The 17,985-nt window shown below is 41.6% G+C and overlaps 1 protein-coding gene across 2 annotated transcripts in view; it reads left to right on the forward strand.

Annotated features, from left to right (window-relative positions):
- adam10a (ADAM metallopeptidase domain 10a) overlaps positions 1-17,985 on the forward strand; it is a 136,189-nt gene that overhangs the window by 21,484 nt on the left and 96,720 nt on the right. For both annotated transcript variants that reach the window (XM_078241423.1, XM_078241424.1), the window contains exon 2: positions 15,198-15,348. In XM_078241423.1, the coding sequence (XP_078097549.1) occupies positions 15,198-15,348 (151 nt within the window). The remainder of the gene's footprint in view (positions 1-15,197; positions 15,349-17,985) is intronic.

Genomic DNA, 17,985 nt, shown 5'->3' on the forward strand with positions numbered 1-17,985 from the left:
ATTAACAAAGCCAGCAAAATATTTCCCTTGCAAAAAAAACAGCAAGCTTGAACTCGAGCATTGTAGTGCCGTCTTAAAAAATAAATTTCTGCAGAAGTGCTCAGGTATTGCAGCTTGCACAGGTTTCCTTTTCGTTTGATTGTGCAAATATATCTGCCGCTTGATTGGGGTGTAATCTGTGTCCTCTCAGATCAAACGTGTTTTACTTCCCACTCGTTGCATTTTGTAACGAGTATTGAGGGAAGTACAGCTGGGAGGCATTTTTAATGTAATAGAATCCCGACAGTATAGAAGGAGACCATTCGGCCCATCAAGCCTGAACAGACAGCAATCCCACCCAGGCCCGATCCCCGTGACTACACGTATTTACCTTGCTAATTCCCCTGATACTAAGAGTCAATTTAGCATGGCCAATCAACCTAACCCGCACATCTTTGGACTGTGGGAGGAAGCCCACGCAGACACGAGGAGCATGTGCAACTTCTCACAGACAATGATCTGAGGCCAGAATTGAATCCGGGTTCCTGGCGCTGAGAGACCTCAGTGGCTAACCACTGCGCCACCATACCATCCACGGTGGCATAGTGGTTAGCACTGAATTGGTTAGAAGTCCCTGTTTTATTTTTTGGGAAATTTGTCAACTAATATAGGAAGTTGGAAAATTTAGGGCATAGAAGCTGTTCAGCCCATGTCTTTCCAGCCTAATCCCTACTCATTGGCCTTTGGTGCATAGTCCTGTAGGATACAGTGCTTTAGGTGCATGTCCAACTAATTTTTAAATGTGATGAGGATTTTTCCCTCCACCATCCTTCCAGGCAGTGAGTTGCAAGTGGAAAAAATAATTCCTAAATATCTCTGGAATACTTCTGTCAATGACTTTTAAAACTTATGCCTCCTGGTCTTTGAACTCGAGGGGAAATCTGCCCTTCCTACCCACTGTATCTCGGCCCCGATTTATCATAGAAATCATAGAAACCCTACAGCACAGAAAGAGGCCATTCGGCCCATCGAGTCTGCACCGACCACAATCCCACCCAGGCCCTACTCCCATATCCCTACACATTTTACCCGCTAATCCCTCTAATCTACGCATCCCAGGACACTAAGGGGCAATTTTTAGCATGGCCAATCAACCTAACCCGCACATTTTTGGACTTTGTACACCTCAACTGAATCTTGCTTTGCCTTCATCCAAAGAAAACAACCCAACTTATCAAAACAAATGCTGGAATGCACAGCAATTCTGACTTGCATCTGTGAAGAGAGGAACAGAGTTAAGGTTTCAACTCGCCAAGGTTCCTTTTGAAGCACATTCCAAAGCCACAACTTCTGTCACCTAGAAGGACAAGGGCAGGAGATGCATGGGAACAACACTCAAAGCTACACACCATCCTGATTTGGGACTACACACTGTTTCTTTACTGTCACTGGGTCAAAATCCTGCCACACCCTGCCTCGCACCACTGTGGGTGTACCTGCACCACGTGGACTGCAGCGTTTAACATCACCGCCACCTTAAGGGGTTTGGGGATGTGCAGTAAATGTTGGCCTAGCCAATGGCGTCCACATGGTGTGAAAGAATACACTTCAAAAACAACCTTTCACCTTTTGTAGGAACTCCCAGCTTATCCAATCTTTCCGCAACAAACTTTCTCCACTCTGACAACATACTCAAATCCCCGTACCCTCCAGTTTAATCACATCCTTCCAGTACTTCAGTGGTTGCATTTAATGCTCATTAATGCAATGGGTTCCACTGGACCTCTAAGTTGAATAGGAATTATTGACTCGTCATATGGGCCACGCCAACATCATTTTAGGCACATTCATTAAAGTAGTCGAAAGCATTTTCCACAATACTGGATGCATTTCATGCACAGATTTACCTAACACACCTACAGTTGTTTACTGAGCAAGTAAAACAGTCTGATGAAACAACACTCGCATTTTGTTTTTAATCTTGCATCGTTTTATCTTTGAACATGGAGGTTGAAGTGCATGTGCAAATAAGTATTGATATCACATGGTGTCTAATGACAATATCTATTACTCGTTTAGACCACGTGATTCATGTATAGGACAAAACCGTGATAGGATGCAGTACATTGAAGAGGTTCTTTCATGTTTTCCAATGCTGAATTCAAACCTATAGTAGGTTTAATATTGCAATATTAGCATGTTATGTTTAGTAACTTTCTCCTTCCTTCAATTAAGCAGGATGTTTTACTACTTTTGAGTGCTCGGTACTCCCAACAATTTACGAAGTCTGCATTCTTAGCAACCTTCTTTTGACCTTGGCTCAAAGAAGCAGGTTGAGGGAGGGTCAAATGAAGCATAGCTATGGAGCATTATATTTGAACACTAAGATAAATGACATGCAACCATCCTTGACTGTTCAAGGAACTGTGGTCGTCTTCTGTTTTCTTTTTCATCCTCCGCCCCCAAATGATTCTTCCTGCACATGTGGGTAGATGGTTCGAGCAGTACCATGATCAGCAGCAAGCTCAATCTGCCTTTTCGCTGAGTGGGCCTTGCGACTAAAGTTGCATACCTTATAGCACTTGTTTGCTGTCTGCTGAGTTAGTAGAATATGCTAGTACTGGGCAAATATGCTCTCTAACTCAACCCATGTTCAGATGTCATTGAAAGTTGCTCAGGAAGCACAAATTGTGTTCACATTCTTTATTCAACAGAGACTTTTTTCAGTCTTGGACTTAAGTTGTCAAAGGTCTCTGTCGCATTCTGTCTCTCTTCATGGCTGATGCTGCAGATTTTTTCTCCTCTTCAGTTTTGTTTGTTCTCTTCCTTGTCAGTTTTTCAGAGACAGCCGCCTCCTGGTCCTTGAGCTTGATGGTTGCATTTTCTTTTTACTAGTCATCGGGTGAGTAGCCAGCTTCAGATAAATGCCTATAATTTGCTCATGTATTAGCTTTTTATATGCCTTATTATGTAACGGGATGTGAGATTTTCTGACATTTGATTGCCCATCCCTCACATGCCTTCATATATTGGAATTTTTACATGCTTCAAAGAAGGGAAGCATGATGCTGCTGTACTGTGAATTGTCAGTCAGTATGATATGGTTACTGCTCTACCCTATTTATTCAACAAGAGCTCAACATTGATGAGCCTTTTCTGAAATTTAATTGATGGAATAGTTTGGAAAATGCATGTGACAGTTTAATCTCTGTCTCGCTCAAACATAACCAGTGGTAAACAGAGTATGATATTAGCCTGACGTCTTTGTCATGTTTCTTAAATAGCAGTAATTCTAAAACAATTGGACAGACCTTATTTTAACTAAATGTTTCTAATTATGACCAGCTCCTTATACATTTGATCATTTTTGAAACCAGTTCTGATTGCAGGAAGTGAAAGGGGCATTGCAGAATCGGCTTTGTCTTTTTACTTTGTCTTGGTCCTTGCTCAAAACTCGTCTAAATCTAATTCAAAATACTTTACTGGGCCTCGAATTTATCTCATGATGCAAAGCTTAATGAAAAAAAAAATGCTTTTTTTCTTGCACTGCTGCTGCTCTCTCACACTCATACATACGCGCACGCACACACACATGCTCTTGATTATGTTTCCAGCACCATTATCAGTGGAAACAGTGATGAAAGTTGTGCTAACTTGCCCACAATAGGATGCTTAACCATTCTGAAATAATCGCAGTTACAGGAAGCTACAATTGGCACTGACTGCTTATCTTTCAGTGCATGACAAGGAATGCTGATTGTTAACAAGTGCTCCCATCCAATAAATAATTTGCTGATACTTCATTAGGAGAACCTGTGAGATTAGTGCAAGTCATTTTGAGACTGTCTTTTATTTTTCTTTCCACACTTCACACCCTCGCAACATTACTTGATACTTGTAAAGCTTGGATCGGTGGTGGGCAGCCTGCGGCCGGGGGGGCACATGAGCCCTGAGACATTTTGCTGACTGTTACCCATGTGCAAAAAGAGTTGCAACATTGCACTAATTTTTGTCTGCGCAATTTTTTTTCCCTACCCATATTAATCAAGTGATGCACGCGTAAAGCAAGGACAAGTGAGGTGCATTCTCATTGCACACAAAATTAACTCAGAGCCATGTGCTCCCTCTGCATCCAATCAAAGTCAGTATTTCTTTTGTTTTTAACATTTGAAGTTGATAGGTCCATTAATATTTAATACTCAATGCAATGGGCCTGATGTCATTGGGTGGGGGAGGGAGGGAGAGCGGGAGGAAGGAAGGAGGTCTCCCAGTTCATTGAGATCGAGGTGTCTTGCACAATAAAGCCGTCACCAGTCTGAAGCCAGCTTTACTGGCTTAATTGTGCTCCACCCACACTCCTACCGGTGCGAATCTCCCCGCTGTCAAAAAAGCTGAGTGGTACTGCACTCTTCCCCACGCAAAGTCACCCAAAAAACAGGTGTGGAACACAGACTATTATGACACAGAAAATTTTATTTGTAGAAGTTTGTGCCTGCAATCTTTAATGGATACATACATATTTGTCAAATTGTCCATGTTTCGCAATATCTTTAGTGGTTATAAAATGTGTTGTTCTCAACACACACAGCCCGTCTGGCACATATAATTTCAAGCAGATTTGGATGCAAGAAGAGCAGCAAACATTTTTGGGCATTTTCTGATCAATGAGCAGGGGGAAGTAGAATTTCGCCTAGTTAGATGGATCCCTGATCGGTAAGGGAATTAGGGGTTATAGGGATCAGGCGGGTAAGTGGAACTGATCCACTTCAGATCAGCCATGATCTTATTGAATGGCGGGGTAGGCTCGAGGGGCTAGATGGCCTACTCCTGCTCCTATTTATGTTCTTAAGAACATACTTCATCGTGTCGGAGTTTTACACTTGCTTTAATTTTACTAAGCCTGGCAGATTAAGTTGGATGACATTATCTTAATTTGGTTGCAACAGAGTTCAGACAGTTCCTGAATCTTGTGTTCTAGCAGATGATTGCCAAATTGGAGCCAAGAGAATTTTTGTCTGTGAAATTGAGCTTGAAGCTACTGTTAGCTTCCACTTTCTATGAAGGCACTACAATAAAAGCTCGACATGTGTCGCAGGAACTGCTTTTAAAAGATTAAACCAGAGGAAAGGAGTTTTGGATGAGTGTATGTATTGATAATGGACAGGCATATTAGCTGCAAACATGATGTCTAATATGAGAGAAGAGGGCTAAAAGTTTTAACCAAGTTGCATTCCAATCTTGGCTCCCACAGTCTGATTGTAAAGCCTGTGGAATTGTTTATTTTTTAATTCTTTGACAGGATGTGTGTGTTGCTGGCGAGGGCAGCATTTGCTGCCTAGAAAATTGCTCATGAGAAGGTGGTGGAGTTGCTACATGCCACATTGTGTAGAAACATCAAGAGTACTTTTTCAGGGATGGGATGGAGAGTAGTTCCAGGATTTTGACCCAGCGACAGTGAAAGAATGACAATGCAGTTCCACGTCAAGCTGATGTATAGCTTGTAAGGGAGCTTACAAGTGATGGTGTTCCCATGCATTTTTGCCCTTGGTGGGAGAGGGCATGCGTTTGGAAGGTACTGCAAAGAAGTCTTGGTGAGTTGCTGCATCTTGTAGATGGTATAAGCTGTTGTCACTGCATTGGTGGTGGAGGGCGTGACTGTTTGTGGATGGGGTGCCAATCAAGCCCAGTTCTGAGTTACTGGATCCATTCAAAATCCATCCCATTGGAGAAGGTGGTAATACCACACAATGGAAGCGATCCTCACTGTGAAGATGGGACTTTGTTTCTACACTTAGTGTACGGTTGTCATTCTATTATGGATGGATCTATTACAGGCAGATTGAGGATGAGGTCGTGGGTTTTTCCCTCTTGGTTCCCTCGCCACCTGCCGCAGACCCATTCTAGCAGCAACGTCCTTCACTGCTTGGTCAGTAGTCGTGCTGCGACTCTTGTGATGGATGTTGATGTCCCCCACCCAGTACAGTTTGTGTCCTTGCCACCCTCAGTCCTCTTTCAAGTGGAGGGACACTGATTCGTCAGCTGGGAAGGAGGTTGTGGGCGAGTGTGTAAAGTATGTGGTGACCAGCAGGAGGTTTCCTTGTCCATGTTTGACTTGATAGTTTGCGACTTCATAGGACCTGGAAGTCCAGACCAGGTAAGGTCTTTCTCTGAAGGATAGTATTGAACCAGCTGACTTTTTACAATGATCGATAATAGTCATGGTCACCGACATTGAGACTAGCTTTACATTCACATTTACTGATGGAGTTTAAATTGCACCAGCTGCCATGGTGGAATTTTAACTTCTGCTCCCCAGAGCTTTAGCTTGGTCTGCTGGATTCCAAGTCCAGTGACATTACCACAATGCTGTCACCTCCCACTAAATATAATTATGTCCTTTCAGTTAGGCTGCAATTTTGAAGATTGAGGGCAAGAGGTAATTTGAAAAAAATTAAACATTCCTTTCACCAGCTGTTGTAAAATTTTAATTAGGAAATTATTTTGACAGGAGTCCTTTGCCCTCTGTTTTTCAGATTGCAAATTCTCCTTAAATTGTACAAACAATGCGAACTGCAGCTGCAAATAATATACCAGTTGTGCAAGTCAATCCAGAATAAGCATTTGTGTATTCTGAGTGTGCGAGGATTCAGATCCGGTGTTCCGCAAACAAAGCTCTGTCCTGTTTGCAATGTGACTATGGCAGTTTGACTCAGTGTGTCCTTTGTGGCTGCAAGTGAAAGGTTGCATTACAATTTGGAGAATAAACAGAAGAAATATCAGTAATATGGATGTGAAAAATAATTGGTTGAAGCTTGAAGCTTTAATTCTCCTGCATCATTCCCAACATATTCCCAGACCCCTTTACTCAGACTAAGTAGTTTCAGATTGCTCTATACATGCGTGTTCCAAGAACACAGCCTTCAGTCCCAGGTAATCTTTACCAAGGCACCTTTCCAGCAATCTTTCTGCTGCATTTAAATGCAACCATCCATCTCTCCCATTTCTCCCAGACCTACTCGGTCCTTTGCACTATTTCACACACCCAACATACCTCATGCACGAGATCTAGATTTGAGGGATGACATTTCCAGTACTTCCTCACCATTGGCTTCCAGTGCATCTGAACTCCTGAATACTTTCTCAAATCTATCAGAGCACAGCACCACACACCCCTCAGTGCCAACTTTCTCACCTATCTTCACATTGGCGTTTTTCTTGTTTAAATAAAAATCCGCAACAAATGTTCCGTGACCGTGTAATTTGCACTTGAAATTGCTGCTGCCACTGGCAGTACCTTGCAACCATTTCACCTCTAATCAACATAGGTATTGGGCCAGATATTCTTTGTTAGGTTACATAAGACATTATTGCTCAGTAAATCAGAAGTTACAACACAAAATAGACATGTTTATCGCATGTACTTCGAGTACTCAGTAGAAAGCAGTAGCTACATCTTCCTGTCAAAGAAAAAATGTAATCTTGCCTACTTTTCTAGGCAATGTTTTGCAAGAACTGCATTGCCAGCTTCGTCCTCCTGAGTCTTCAGCACCAATCTATTCACCAGAAGCCCTGCTTAGTAACATAGAACACTTATAATATCAATTTAATTGCTTTTTCCCCCTCTTGTTAGATGCTACAACAGTATTTTTACATTAACTGGAGGAATAAAGAAATGTACCTCAACTCTTTTTTTTGGTGCTTTGTCAATGGGAAACCAATCCTTGAACAAATATATTTGTCCAAACCTCATCTTTGAAATGTATAAATTATAAATCTATCTGAAACAGTGTACACCACTGAATAGATGTCTTTCATTCCAGTTCATCCATTATCAATGACCAATTTATAAATTAATCTAAAGGAGTACTATTGTTGCTGAAATGTTACCAATGTTTAACGAGCTCAAATCTGGTATATGCTCTTGAGTATCTGACATTTTTAAATGTTGGGTTGCATTTCTTAAACGAGTTTCCCATTACAGTGCAAAGCTTATGTTCTTCCCTTGCCATGCAATTATTCCCATGCCACATCCTCGATTTTGTTTTTTTTTTACTTGATGTTGATTAAGGCAAGTGGACTACTTGAAATTACTACAGATGCTGGAATCGGAATCATAGATACAAAATACTGGAAAATCTCAGTAGGCCTGGCAGGCATCCATGGAGAGAAAGAGCTGACATGTCAAGTCTGGATGACTCTTTTTGTGTCAAACACTAACTGGCCACATATCAAATGCTGTGCACTGAGCAAGAAATGGCTTAAAATGGTCCATGGTTTCATGTGTTTCCCCCACTCCTAGTTCATGCTGCTCATCTTCTAATATCATGCATCCCCCCTCTCGTTCAGTGAAGGGCTTCTTTCTGAGCCTCAGCATAGCCACTGGTTCTTGCCCTTTTCTGTTTTGGCTCCAAGTGATTGAAAGGCACTGCACTTGGGAGGAACTCCTGGTATCATGAGTATTCCCATCCACAAATGCAATGTGGAGCAACGCCTCGAAGTGAGATCTGACATAAGGCTGAGGGTGGAAAAGCTTGGGAATATTAATGAATGTGTATGGGTTTGGATCACATGGACCACTGTTTGGATATTCCTAGAACAAAAGACGTTTATTTTTAACACTGCAGTCATAAAGTTCCACTGAAAATGGGGATTTTTGTTTAAAGATTGGGTTGGAAAGGCTGGGGCTGTTGTCCTTGGAACAAAAGAGATTGAAGGGAGATTACATAAAGGTGTACAAAATTATGACTTATTTGTTTATTGAATGTGGGTGTTAGTAGTTGGTCCAAGGTTTATTCCTCGCCCTTGAGGGCAGTTGAAAGTCAGTCACATTGCTGTGGATCTGGAGTCACATGTAGGACAGATGAGGTAAGAGTGACAGATTTTCTTACTCAAAAAACATTTGTGAACCAGATGGGTTTTTGTGACAATTGATAGTTTCATGGTCATCATTAGACTTTTAATTCCAGATTTTCTTTATTGATTTGAAATCTCACCATCTGCCATGATGGGATTCAAACCCGAGTCCCGAGAGCATTTCCCTGGGTCTCTGGATTACGAGTCCAGCGACAGTACGAGTACGCCACTGCCTTGCCTCAAAGGTAGACAAGGATAAAACTCCATTCATTAGCTGGGGGTACAAGGATTAGAAGACGCATGCAAGATTTAGGATAAAAGATTCAGGAGGAAATTGTGGATGAACATTTTTACGCAGTGAGTCGTCATTACCTGAAAATCACCACTCACAAGGGTAGCAGAAATAGCAACAATCCATGATTTTGAAAGGACATTAGGTGGACATTTACAGGCTGCAGGGAGTGGGACTGGCTGGATTGCGGTGCATAGGAGCTGGTATGGACCCGATGGGCTGAATGACCTATGCCTTAAATGGCGACTAAGTATTGGTTAACAAAGAACAATATGTTTTGTTTTGGAATGTGGAGGGATGGAGTTCATAGAATCAGAGAATCCGACAGTACAGAAGGAAGCCCTTCGGCCCATCGAGTCTGCACTGACTGCAATCAGACCCAGGCCCTGTCCGCATAACCCCATGCATTTATCTTAGCGAGCCCCCCCTGACATTAAGGGGCAATTTAGCATGGCCAGTCCACCAAACCCGCGTATCTTTGGACTGTGGGAGGAAACCAGAGCACCCGGAGGAAACCCACGCAGACAAGGGGAGAATGTGCCAACTCCACACAGACAGTGACCCAAGCAGGGATTTGAACCTGGGACCTTGGCACTGTGAGTCAGCAGTGCTAGCCACTGCTGTCAAAGCAATTGTTGAAGTTAAATTTTATTTGGGGTATTGAGTCTGTTTCAAACTTAGCTTTAGTAAAAACACTAGCAGGTTAAAGAAACAAATCTTCTACAACAAATTCCGTTAACTTTTGCCCAGACAAGGCTGGCTGCCTGAAAAACATGTGCAGTTGACTGTTGAAATCAATTCACTAAATTTGTGTTGACAGATTAACTTGGTGTTTTTCTTGGTACAAAGCTGGATCTTGCACACCCTCTTCCGTTGTCATGGGTCACAATAGGCCAGTTGAGTCTTCGCTGAGGTTTGTCTTGAGATGTCTGTTTTTAATCCCTCTGTTCGAGCCCTTCTGCAATGTTCTTTGGGTGTCAGCCAATGGGGCAACAGGGTGGGTTGAGGTCATAGCACTCAGGTTGGCCCAGGTCATCTTGGGTGTACATATCTGATTTTAAGATATGGTTAATAGCAGGGAATTTGGATGAAACTGGGGAATACATAAAGGTCATGTATCTTTCAATTGTGAACATATCTCAGTCCATCATGCAAACCAGCCTCCCATTCATTGACACTGTCAACACTACCCCGCTGCCTTGGGAAAGCAACCAGCATAATTAAGGACCCCACGCACCCTGGGCAAACTGTCTTCCACCATCTTCTGTCAGGAAAAAGATTTTTAAGTCTGAGGTCACATAGCAACCGACTTGAGAACATGCTGCCCATCAGACTTTGGAATGGACCTACCATATATTATATACCCTGTGTCTGTGTGGGTTTCCTCCCAAAGTCCAAGGATGTGCGGGTTAGGTGGATTGACAATGCTAAATTGCCCCTTAAGTGTCAGGCAGGGTAAATAAGTGGGGTTACAGGGATAGGACCTGGGTGGGATTGTGGTCGGTGCAGACTCGATGAGCTGAATGTCTCTTTCGGCACTAGGGATTCTATGATCTATTCAATGAAAGTCCCACATAGAGGTTAGTGTGCAAAATTAGAGCACATCGAACTGTAATATTTCTGCATGGATTGAGATTTACTAGCTGACAGAAAACAGACTAGAAATACATGAGTCATTTTTGAAGTGGGAGGCAGTGACTCGGGTTCCACCTATCCATAAATATCAATGAATGATTTGGATGAGGAAATCAAAAGTAATATTTCCACGTCTGCTGGTGGCACAAAACTTGGCAGGAATGACTGGTGAGGAGGATGTTAAGAGGCCTCAGCTGATTCAGACAAGTTGAGTAAATGGGCAAATACATGGCAGATGCACTTTCATTTGGATAAATATGAAATAACTGCTTCAGATGGAGAAACAGCATGGCACGGTATTATTTAAATGGTGATAGATTGGGAAATGTTAGCGTACAAAGGAACAGGGCACTTTGTATTAGTGTGTGTAGCTTCCAGCACTTGTAGTTGTACCACATTGCAAGTTTGACTGACTCTCTTAAATTGGTTGTCAACTTGATTATTAAAACACTGAGGGTTACTTAGCAAATGGTGTCCAATCGTGGTCCGTTGCGAACAGTGTCAGGAACGTGCTGTTTGATACGATGTGCCAGACTTTGGTGCATAACAGCCTACTTCCCCAGCATCTCTCAGGCACTGAAATTCATATACCACATTTACTCATTTGTTTGATAGACACAAGTCTTAGCATCATTCTGCTCATGGCAAATACCACTCTTGTTGCTGCTGCATAGTAACGGTGTGACACAGCTTCACCTGTTGCTCAAATATTTGGGATACCTTGCCCTACCCGGGTAATCTGAGGTAGATTAAGCACTTTTCAGGGCTGAAAGTGACAGTCTTGGGCCTGTTCACCAACTTGCGTGACATACAGTGCAAAATGAGTTGATCAGGGGCCCATTTTCAAGATTGCCGATGAGACCATGTTATATCATATGTGGCACTGTACAACTTTTGACATGTATATTGACCAGTGAAGGTAGACTTGCGGTAGACTGGGAGAGAACACCCTGTTGATTTTCTCAACTGCTGCATCAGGGGAAGTGAATTCATTTGCTCCATTTCGAAGGTCAGTTTCAGCACAGGATGGAGCCTATCAAGCCATGTAAAGAAGTTATTGCGTGCTCGTGTGGATTTAAATATAACAAACATATCATCCATGCATCAGAAATATATGCATGGGTAGAAGTGAGATGTTGTTCCATTCAAGTGCCTTTCTTATGGAATCTAATGAAGATGTTTGCAAGAACTGGCCCTGGAGAGGATCCCATGGCAATAATGTCTATTTGGGCGTACGTGTATTAAAACTGAACTTAACTGCGTGGGTTGTTGAGTTCATAAGTTCAGTGAACAATGAGGGGTGGGTCTAGATTGCCATGATAAAGTGCTGTAGCACAAACATCTATGGCTTCCTTAAGTGGTGAATAAACTCGCAATGTCAAATGAGCACATGGACAAATGCTGTTTGTTCTTGGCAAATGCAACTCGCTGTGTATGTGAAGCTTTGACAAAACTTAGCAATGATCACCAAGTTCCTAAACTTTACTGCCTTAATGTAGCAGGGTCTACCTAATTTTGCCTTCAGAATTGGGCACCAGCAATTCGGCTGTCTTTTTGTACAAATTGCTGCAGACTAATTTGAGTTAATCAATAACTGATATGCATGCAACCTTTATTAATGTGGATATTTTGGCTGCTAAGATTTGGCGTTCTAAAACTATGTTTTAGCAGACTTCAAATGACACTGTTTGTGATGTAACAGGATATTTTCTTGATTGCTACTCAGTCAAGAATTAAATCAGTTTCAGCTATCCCCTGTCCTTGCAAATACCCCAGTAGCCTTTTGATGATGTTGTTTGCAGCCTCGCTAAAATAATCTTTGTAAATTGATGTATATGGGGCAAGTTGTGTTCAGGTGATTTCTCCCCTTGTTTCCTTGTCTGTTTTCCATGAATGTGTATTTGGAGCGAGTGAGTGTGTTGTGACTTCTAGTAATAGACACCAAGCAGGCTTTCAGCTAAGTTTAAATCAGAAGAAAAGATGACCTTGATTCACACAAGACCCTGAAATGTAAACACACCGAACTAAACGGTCCCTCATGAACAGAGAAAACGCAACTAAAATTGGATTCCAGAGAATGAAGCATGCAGTTGGAATATTAAGAATACAAGAAGCAAATGACGTGTTTAAATTTCTAAGATGCACATGCTGCAAGCCTGGGTGTGTTGTCCTGGTTCTTTGCATGAAAGGAAATTAGAAGCCTCCGTTTCCAGACACAGTTGTGGCCAAATTTCTGGAGAAACAAGATTTCGGGGGTGGAGACATTAGAACCTCTCCCCCTCTCCCCTCCCCCCCCCTTTCTCTCTCTCTCCTGAGTTGACTCAGGCAGGGTCCTGCTCCTCTTCTGGACTAAAGGTGTCTTTCAACCCATTTGTTTCAATACTCCTTCCTGTTGCTCGTTCTTGGAGAAATAAGATTTGTTATCTGAAGTTAGTTTTGGTCATGTGACCAAATGATTTCAAGTTAGAAGCGGTTGCTGCGCGAAGGGTAATGAATGGTGGCCGTTCACTCTTGCTGTTAAGTGGCTTTCACTACATCTCTTGTTGTCGAGCGCACAGAAATGAATTTTGGCTGGGTTTTTACTGAAACTCAGGTGTAATTTGAAAAGTGGTTTCACATCTTTGTTGTCTTTTCAAGAGAGACTGTTCCATCCATGGTCAGCTATATTTTGAAACTTGCCGGAGACCCAAGTTCATTGTGCAGAAAGCACAAAAGAACACCTGACCCTCTGATTAGCACAGCTGCCTCAATTTGGATCATTGTCTGTGCGGAGTCTGCACGTTCTCCCCGTGTCTGCGTGGGTTACCTCCAGGGTGCTCCAGTATCCTCCCATGGTCCGAAAGACGTGCTGGTGAGGTGCATTGTCCATGCTAAATTCTCTGTGTACTTGAACAGGTGCCCAAGTGCAGCGACTTGGAGATTTTAACAATAACTTCATTGCAGTGTGAATGCAAGCTTAATTGTGACTAATAAAAAAAAGTTTTAACTTTTGAAGTTTGAACTTTTTAAAAACTCATCTTTGCTGCACATCGTCCATTTTTCAAGTTGATTTCAACAAGTAGACTTTGCATAAAGTCCATCTCTTGAAAGCTGGCACTGATTTCTTTACTGGGCATGACAGTGCACGGGATGTGAAGTTTTCTTGTTTCAATTAAATGAAGTGCAAATTGTAAAGAAACCACAAAGCATCTTCAGCGTGGATTTAATTGTATGTTTGACATACGAATCAACCCCTACTGTGGTTTATGACTGAAAAAAGTGTCTCCAGATACTGGGAGATTATATTCCTTCCACACTTGAAAAATATGCTTTTGAGAATGAAGATTTAAGCTCAACAAGATGGACTGAGGAACATATGACCGAAAAGCAAGCTATTGATCTGTTTCTGTAGGATGTCAGTTGCTGCACAGAAGTCATTGATTTTTTTTTTACAGTTTTATCTATTGATCATGCCTATCACTCCTGTACTTGTAGCATTAATGGATCCAAAGATAAGCAGCCATTGCCCATACTGTTTCATGTATTCAATGATTTTTGTTCTTTAAAGGAACAAGGATTAGCCCTTGCAACTATTGATGGTAAATTGAGGAACCATGGGGCGAGCAGGTGATATAAATTGGGAGAAGACTCTGTTTATATGGGTGGTTGACCCAAGCTTTGGGAGTAGCTGATGTTGTGTATATGTCCTACTGCCAATAACTGAGTCAGTAGCAGTAATGCAGCTATCCTCAACTGATCTTCACCTGGTTCTTTTTTTTTTCTCTCTCCATGAATGCAACGTCATTTTCCCTGACCCATAATCATTCTGGTGTGAATAAGGCTCACAGTATTATTATATGGATCAGACTGCAATGATGCGGTTAGTCAGTAGATCAGAGAATAGCGATGGTGTTGGGACAAGAAATACCTACTGCTCTTGCAGTGTCGAGTGCTGAGCTACGAGCAAGATCCAGGGACAGATTGAAGTCAATAAAACCTACTTTTCATTTAACATTTGGGTCTAACTAAATTGAATTTACATTTTTTTGGTGGTGGCAGTTGAGTCATACAGTTCAGTCATGAAGTTTGGATTTTTCCACGATTTACTCATAACCCAAATGCTCATCAATGAGTAGTTACAGCGGTCAACTCTGCCTTGTTTTCAACGTCTGATCGCTTATACAACTATTAACTTGGAGTAGAAACAATATCTCCTGTTTGAAAAACATTTATGTTTTGTGCAAATAATGGAAATAAACATGAAGCTGGAATTTCTTACATAACTTGAATGAGTAACATGAAAACCAGATAAGAGGGCACTGATTTTAAGTGACTTTTTTTCTAATTCAGTAACCTGTCTGAATGTATCTTGTGCAACAACAATTAACAAATAAACTCGTTACTTGGTTTAATTGTTATCGTATGTGACTGTGTTTAATGCTACTTATTTGGTCTACAGGGCAATTTGGAAATCCTTTAAACAAGTACATTAGACATTATGAAGGTCTATCATATGACACAGATGTACTGCATCAGAAGCATCAACGTGCCAAGAGGTCAATATTGAACGATGATCAGTTTGTCCATTTGGATTTCCATGCACATGGCCGGTATGTATTTCATAATTAAAGCTTTAAATCTTTACTTCGGAAGTACTCAGAAATTCAGCATGATCTTGCTGTATTTTGAAAAAGACTAGTGACTAGCATCTGCTCCAATTAAGTGATCCTGTTGAGTGAGTTTCTCAAGTGTATCTTATCATAGAATCCCTGAAGTGCACTCGGCCATTCGGTCCATCACGTCTTTATCAATTCTCTGAAAGAGCATCTTAACCAGGCGCCCCCGCCCTATTCCCATAACCCTCCATAATGTGGCCAATCCACTGTGCACAATTTTTGACTGGGAGGGATCCAGAGCACCCAGAGGAAACCCCCACAGACATGGGGAGAACGTGCAAACTGCACAGACACAGTCGCCCAAGGCTGTTAGCAAACCCGGGTCCCTGGCACTGAGGCAGCACTGCTAACCACTGTGCCACCGTGCTGCTCTATCTTGAGAAAAATCCCAATTTTAACTCCTCTGAAGAGTACAATTGTACCTTCAGTGATTTCTGTTCGCTCTGGTTGCTGCTTCAAAGATTTAAATGAATCCAGGCACACACACGGGTGGAATTAATAGCTCTGCAGTCATATATAATTGACCTGAATTCCATTGTTACCTGGAGACTGGCTGCCAATGACCTATGCACAAAGTAATCTTGAGATTTGATGATCCACGGAAAGAAGGGTGAACCTTTTTTGTTTAACAAAAAGCATGTTGCGAAATATTGGCATTGGTTCTTAAAGCTTTAAATTATGAGCTTGACTCAACATTTAAATTCATACAAGGTTTCACTGAGGTTAAAGTATAAATTAGATATGATGTGGAATAGGTTTCTGCTCTTTACTACAAATCTACGACAACTCTTGAGGACTGCAAAAATCAGTTTAATAATGCAAATCAGTTTAATAATGCAGCAAATTGTGTTGGTATCTGTTTCTCATGAGAATGTTGCATCATTTTTGAGGCCATGTTCCATAGACTGCTATAATTGCTTATCACTGGGACCATCCATCTTGAGAGGATCTGTGTGAAACGATGGAAAATGCTTCAATTAAGTGGTCAAGTGTGGAACATGACCCCAAGCAACCTATAAGATGCTTTTAAAAAAAAAGCAAGTTCAAACTTGCTGGTTCTGAGAGTAACTTTATCGTAAGCTTGAAGTTGAAGTGGTATTTATTCAGCCTAACCACACTAAGCGAACACTGACTTATCCTCATTTTTGCATCCAAGGTTAAGAAGCTTGGATGATAGAAATGCTTGAATGATGGACATTAAGAACAAAATGACAGAAATGCACATATCAGTTAGCATTTAAAGCTGCTATTTTGAAGAGGTGCTATCAAAAGAATTTCAGTACCATTCTGTACTCTGTGTGCAAACTCTTCAATGAATATCAGAATTGTTTTCGAGTTTACTTGAAGATAACAAATTCATTCAATAAAACAAGTCATATGAAAGCACAAACATTTGTTTTCAGACATTGGAGAATTTGAGCATATTTTCCACCTGTGACTTTCATTTTTAATTTTTAAAAAAACATCTAATGAGTGCATGGGTTTGTGTTTGGAAATGACTCGATTCCAGACAAGGGTGGATGTGTTCAAACCCAGTGCTTGTTTATTGGACTTCCTTGCACCACATCGCGTGAGCTGCAGTTGTGGTTTTATCAGACCACTTCCATTATTTACAAATCGTCTGAAGATATTCTGATTCCTGTGTCAGTTGATGCTGAAACATTCTGCAGCAGAAATGAAGCCACTTTGATCTGATAGTTCAATTTTTCCTCCAGTGCCATTTGCGAGAATTCCAATTTGTTTGCACTGCTCTAGTGAGCAACCAAATAGCATCCAGTTGTTTCCTCATAGGAAGGATAAACGGGAGACGAACTGCAATGGGAAGCTCTCATGTTGCATTTATCAACCACTTCAGCTGCACTGAAGAAAACATGGGATGTTGACCTTTTGAATTTGAGAAACGGAGCATTTTACATCCTTAAAAATATAAATTCTAACATTTAATTCTTACCTGAAGGTACAAAATCTCAAACAACCAGCTGAATTGTTTGTCAAGTGCTACACAGAAATATCGCGTGTGTGTACGTGCATGCGTGGCAGTACAGGTGGAGAGGGTGGCTAATAAAGCTTTTCGTATTCTGGGCTTTATAAATGGGGGCAAGAGCAAGGTGGTTATGCTGAACCTATGCAAGACATGAGTTGGACCTCAGCTGAAGTATCATGTAGAGTTTCAGGGCCACACTCTCAGTTGTATGTGAATTCATTGGAGAGACAGCGGGAGACGTTTACAAGACTGGTTCCAGCAGTTGAGGATAGATTGGAGAAATTGGGACCGTTCTAGTCGGAGAGAAGGAAGCTAACAGGAGGTTTGTTAGAAATGTTTAAAATCAGCAGGGTGCTGGATGGTGAAGATAGGGAGAAACTGTTGGTGCTTTTACAATGATCAAGAATGAGAGGGCACACATTGCCCAAGAGGCAAAAGTGACGCAAGAAAAACCTTATTCACGTCGTGAGTAGTTCAGGTTGAGAATGCATTTGTCTGGAAGTGTGGAGGAGGCAGATTCAATCAAGGCATTCGACAGGCATTAGCTAATTAGTTGAATAGAAACAATGTGCAGGACATGATGGGCT

The sequence above is a fragment of the Mustelus asterias genome, chromosome 24 (genome assembly GCF_964213995.1).
Source record: "Mustelus asterias chromosome 24, sMusAst1.hap1.1, whole genome shotgun sequence".
Classification (NCBI taxonomy): Eukaryota; Metazoa; Chordata; class Chondrichthyes; order Carcharhiniformes; family Triakidae; genus Mustelus; species Mustelus asterias.